The sequence below is a fragment of the Glycine soja genome, chromosome 20 (genome assembly GCF_004193775.1).
Source record: "Glycine soja cultivar W05 chromosome 20, ASM419377v2, whole genome shotgun sequence".
NCBI lineage: Eukaryota > Viridiplantae > Streptophyta > Magnoliopsida > Fabales > Fabaceae > Glycine > Glycine soja.
In genome coordinates, this window is record NC_041021.1 from 29,106,637 (window position 1) to 29,112,155 (window position 5,519).

Below are 5,519 nucleotides of genomic sequence, written 5' to 3' on the forward strand. Positions count from 1 at the left end.
CAGTTTTAGAAAACAAATATTAACAATATTATTTTTAACGTCGATTAATAACTAATATTGAAAGTCCTTAATAATCGATGTTAAAATTCTATTTTCTAGTAGTATTTTTTTAATTTACATACAAACATTTGTTAACACATTTTCTAATATATATATATTGGATTGACATGTCATGATACATTGAAAGTGGAACATTATTGTTAAATTTAAAAAACAAAAACTAAATATATATGTAATAACATATTTTATTAAATCAAAATCATACCATCATAAAACTATAGAAAGCGTGGATTTAAGCATATTTTATATTAGAGCAGATTCATATTTTTTTATATAAAATATAATAAATTTTGTGTTACATGAAACATACTAGTTTAACGATCCAGTTGATCATTAACCACGGCAATCTCATGCTAGGAATATATTTTAATAATCATACCTAACATGGGTAACATGGGTTATGCAGTCAAAAGGTTTTATCCCTTAAAGAAATTGTGGCCTTTCTGTGAAAAAGTAAAATAAAATTGTGGCCTTCGTACACCGTTTGTTGTATCTGGAGCAAGAAGCTAGTTTGACAAGTAAGCAAGATATCGTCATTCATCTAAACCTGTGGTTATTTATGTCCCCACCTCAACAACTTTCGTGAATTTTATTTTACTGTCCTTTAGGTGCTTCCTCGGATCCTCGTTCCAATATAAAAGGAGAACATGGCATCGCAAATTTAGACGAGAACTTCATATACATATGTGTTAGAGATAGATCAAGTAACAACATCTATACCATCACAAGGTCATGGCCACCAACCTAATTTTATGCTTGTCTAGATATAATCAATTTTTGTCCCCCACACCAACACTAATTAGTAGTACTAGATTTCCACAAAGTAAGAACTTCCCGCAAAAAACATCTCTTGCCAATCTCAAACCTCAGCGACTTATTTGTGCAGTGAGCTCTCAGTTTACCCAAATAACAGACGATGATAGTCGACGTTCAGCTAATTACCAACCAAACCTCTGGAATTTTGAATTTCTGCCGCCGTCTCTGGAAAATGACCATAAGGTGATTTTATATATATGTGATTTTATATATATATATCCAACTGATTTCTTTTCTTTTTTGAGTTCAAGGGATCATTTATATTAAGAAAATGCTTTAATTTTTTTTTCTATTTCAATTATAAAAATATTGTTTTTAGCTATGAAAACTCGTCCATATGCAAAACATAGATCACTTACAATATTCAAATATAGGGTTGTCTATGTTAGCTAATGGGATCAGATTTTTATTGTTTTGTTTATTTTTAAATTTTTTTTTGTTTTCATATATATATATATATATATATATATATATATAATAAAAATATTTTTTTTTCAATTTTATGATTTTTTTTCTTATACAATTTTTTAAAAGTAAAAGAAAGATGAAAATTAGATGATATTTTCGTAATTAAATTTGTAAACACAAAGTACAAGTGAAAATGTTTTTAAATCAATCTAACTCTTGTGTGTGTCTATATATATATGTTCTTATTATGATCTAAGCCTAGGTGGAAAAACTGGAAGAGAGAGCAAAAAAGGTGGAGGAGGAGGTGCGTAAGGTGATCAACGGAATAGACACAAAACCACTATTACTGGAATTGATTGATGATGTCCAGCACCTGGGATTGACGTACAAGTTTGAGAAGGACATAATCAAAGCCCTTGAGAAGATTGTTTCCTTGGATGAGAATGAGAAACACAAAAGTGAGCTTTATTATACTGCTCTTAGCTTCCGTTTACTTAGACAACATGGCTTTGAGGTCTCCCAAGGTATTTATCTGTGACCCATATCTAGCCAATTAAACTTTTTATGTATATATATTGTGCTTTGTTGATTAGTTATTAACATGGTGCAGATGTATTTAAGAGATTCAAGGACAAGGAAGGAGGTTTCAGTGGTGAACTTAAAGGTGATGTGCAAGGGTTGCTGAGTCTATATGAAGCATCCTACCTTGGCTTTGAGGGAGACAATCTCTTGGACGAGGCAAGGGCCTTTTCAACAACACATCTCAAGAACAATCTAAAACAAGGAATAAACACCAAAGAGGCAGAACAAGTTAATCATGCACTGGAACTTCCCTATCACAGAAGATTGCAAAGACTGGAAGCACGATGGTACCTTGAAAAATATAAACCAAAGGAACCCCACCATCAGTTACTTCTCGAACTTGCAAAGCTAGATTTCAATATGGTGCAATTATTGCACCAGAAAGAGCTGCAAGAACTGTCAAGGTTAGAAGTTTCAATTCTCAATTTATTACCTCATAAGAAATTAAGTGTATGCTTGTTAAATATTATAAACTATATTTAGGCTTTTTTTTTTAATCAAGAATATTTAGGCTTTTTATGTTACATTATTTACAATATCAACTATGCATATGACATTGAAAATGATAAATTATAGGTTATTTATTTTTTATATTTAAAATGTTGAATTAGGTTCTGATATTTTAAAAAACTTCAATCTGATCCTATAATTTTTAAAAATACATCGATCTAGTTCTTTTCATCCAATTGAGATTAATGGTTTTAAATTAAAAATTTCGGTGGCTTTAATTAGTTTATGAATAGTTATATTTTTATTATTTTTAGAAAATAATACAAAACCAGCACCTTTTTTCCTTTTTTCCTCAGCAGCCACAACACCTTCCTTTCACCAGAATCATTTGTTGAATCTTACCGCCCGACCGCAAGCCACTGTTAAAACCACCGCGGACATTGTGGTGTCACAATCGTTGATAACCTGGAAAAAAAACCATGAACAATTCATGCGTTTAAAATAATTGATTTGTAAAGAAAAACAGTTTATGATAATTTAAAATTAATAAAAATATTACAATTATAAATACCTCAAAATATGTATTAAATTGACGATATTTTGTAATGATCTATATTGTGCTAGATGGTGGAGTGAGATGGGATTAGCAAGCAAGCTGGAGTTTGCCCGAGACAGATTAATGGAGGTGTATTTCTGGGCACTCGGAATGGCACCTGATCCTCAATTCAGAGAATGTCGTAAAGCTGTCACTAAAATGTTTGGACTAGTCACCATCATCGATGATGTGTATGACATCTATGGTACCTTGGACGAGCTACAACTCTTCACCGATGCTGTTGAGAGGTTTATAACAGATTTTGATGAGTTTCTAATATTGAATTGATAAATTTATTGGTCAATAACATTTTTTTTATCGGTTAATGTAATTGTAAATTTTTATCGGTATGTTAGTGGAAGGATTTAAAATCATCATTTTTTCTCTTCAACTCTTAAAATATTTTTAACTATCAAATTAATCTTATAATTTCGTAATTTTTTTATTGTTAATATATTTACATGTATATATATACATACATATGCTTACAGATGGGACGTGAATGTCGTAAATACACTACCAGACTACATGAAGTTGTGCTATTTAGCACTCTATAACACGGTCAATGACACAGCTTATAGCATCCTTAAAGAAAAGGGACGTAACAACCTTTCCTATTTGAAAAAATCTGTACGTATTTATCTCCTTGATTGATCAATTATTTTTGTAAATTTGTCTGCGCAATTCATAAAATTACTTACTGATATGGTGACATACAGTGGTGTGAGTTGTGCAAAGCATTCCTCCAAGAAGCAAAATGGTCAAACAACAAAATTGTTCCGGCATTCAGCAAGTACCTAGAAAATGCATTGGTGTCCTCTTCCGGCGTGGCTTTGCTTGCTCCTTCCTATTTTTCAGTGTGCCAAGAACAGGACATCTCATTCTCAGACAAAACTCTTCATTCTTTAACTAATTTCGGTGGCCTTGTGCGCTCTTCATGCACCATTTTCAGGCTTTGCAATGACCTAACTACCTCGGCGGTACATAATTGGCTAATAACCTGAATTGAATATGGAATTAAATTTAAGCTAAAATACACTTTTAGTTTAGTCTTTTTATGTTTTAAAAGATTCAATTTAATCCTGTTATAAAGTAAGTCAAAATGAACCTTTTGAAATAATGATCATTTTGGATTTTAGCCTTAATATTGTTGGTAAGACACTAGCTAGACTAATGAAACGTATGGGTGTTGCCGCAGGCTGAGCTAGAGAGGGGTGAAACAACAAATTCAATAATGTCCTACATGCATGAGAATGGCACTTCTGAGGAGCATGCATGTGAGGAGTTGAGAAATTTGATCGACATAGAGTGGAAGAAGATGAACCGACAGCGAGTTTCGGATTCTACACTCCCAAAAGCTTTCAGGGAAATAGCTATGAACATGGCTCGGGTTTCCCATTGCACGTACCAATATGGAGATGGACTTGGAAGGCCAGACTACAACATAGAGAACAGAATCAAGTTTCTACTGATAGACCCTGTTCCCATTAATTAACTAATGTAATTATAAAACAATTTCTATATGTATTTTAAGTATTGTATTTGGTTTTTGTGTTAAATTAATTAGGGTGATCGATCACGGTATATTAATCCGACCGCTTCCCAAAACTTGATCGGAGGAATAAAAAACAAAAGGTTACGTTTATTGGTTTGACCGTGTTGTAATATTGGGTAATTAAATATAAACAAGTTGGATTGATTATATGCCGGCCTTTCATAGGGTTGGATTGTATAAAACATAAACAAGTTGGGGGTACATTTTACTTGTTCTCAGAATGTGTAACATGACAATTTCTTTTCTTCTTGTAATTTTTAGTTTCGTTAACTTGTGCTACGGGTTGATAGAAGTATAACTCAATGCTTAAATTAGTCCTCTATATATGGTGTCGTTTGGAGGACATTGTTGGATAGAATATAATAGAACGAGCACGATAAAAATGTAATAAGATAAGTTTAATCCTATTTAATATTCACATCAGATAACATATTAGAAATTGATAGGATATGCTCAAATTTAAAAACAAGAGAAAAAAGTTATGTCTGTTAAAATTTCACACATAATCATTCAATCATAATTTATTATATATGATGAATTTATTGATTTTTAAAATAATTATTTTATAATAATTTAAATGGTGATAAGTATTTGGATGATTGTATAAAATAATTTTACAAGTGTTGGTATATAGACATTGAACTCTTTTAAAATACCATTTCACTGAAATTACCTATAATTTTCTAACAATTAACTTTTAATTTATTTTTGAAATTATGAAAATTATAAAAAAATAAATTATACAAAATTATATTTTATTTGTGCAATTAATTTTCTTATAATTATAAAAAAAATATGTATAAGCTTTTTATTTATGAAATTACTTTTCTTATAGTAATTATTTAAATTTTAATATTTTAAGTAGTACTTAATGTGTTAAAATAATAATAATTATTATCACATAAAAGATAATATCTTGATTAAAAAATATAATACATATATATTGTATAAATTGATATATTGCTGTATATTACATTTAATATATTTATTTTTTAATTATATACATATATATGTTATATATTTATATATATAAATCTGATATTTTTTTGCATA

At 30.0% G+C, this 5,519-nt stretch overlaps 1 protein-coding gene across 1 annotated transcript; it reads left to right on the plus strand.

Annotated features, from left to right (window-relative positions):
- The first annotated feature begins 737 nt into the window (after positions 1–737).
- On the plus strand, positions 738–4,455 carry LOC114402973 (isoprene synthase, chloroplastic-like). The gene is made up of 7 exons (XM_028365688.1): positions 738–1,059; positions 1,547–1,808; positions 1,895–2,270; positions 2,941–3,159; positions 3,403–3,541; positions 3,631–3,891; positions 4,110–4,455. Exons 1-7 carry the CDS (start codon positions 793–795, stop codon positions 4,404–4,406), a joined length of 1,821 nt encoding a protein of 606 aa, XP_028221489.1. The 5' UTR covers positions 738–792; the 3' UTR covers positions 4,407–4,455.
- Positions 4,456–5,519: the final 1,064 nt, after the last annotated feature.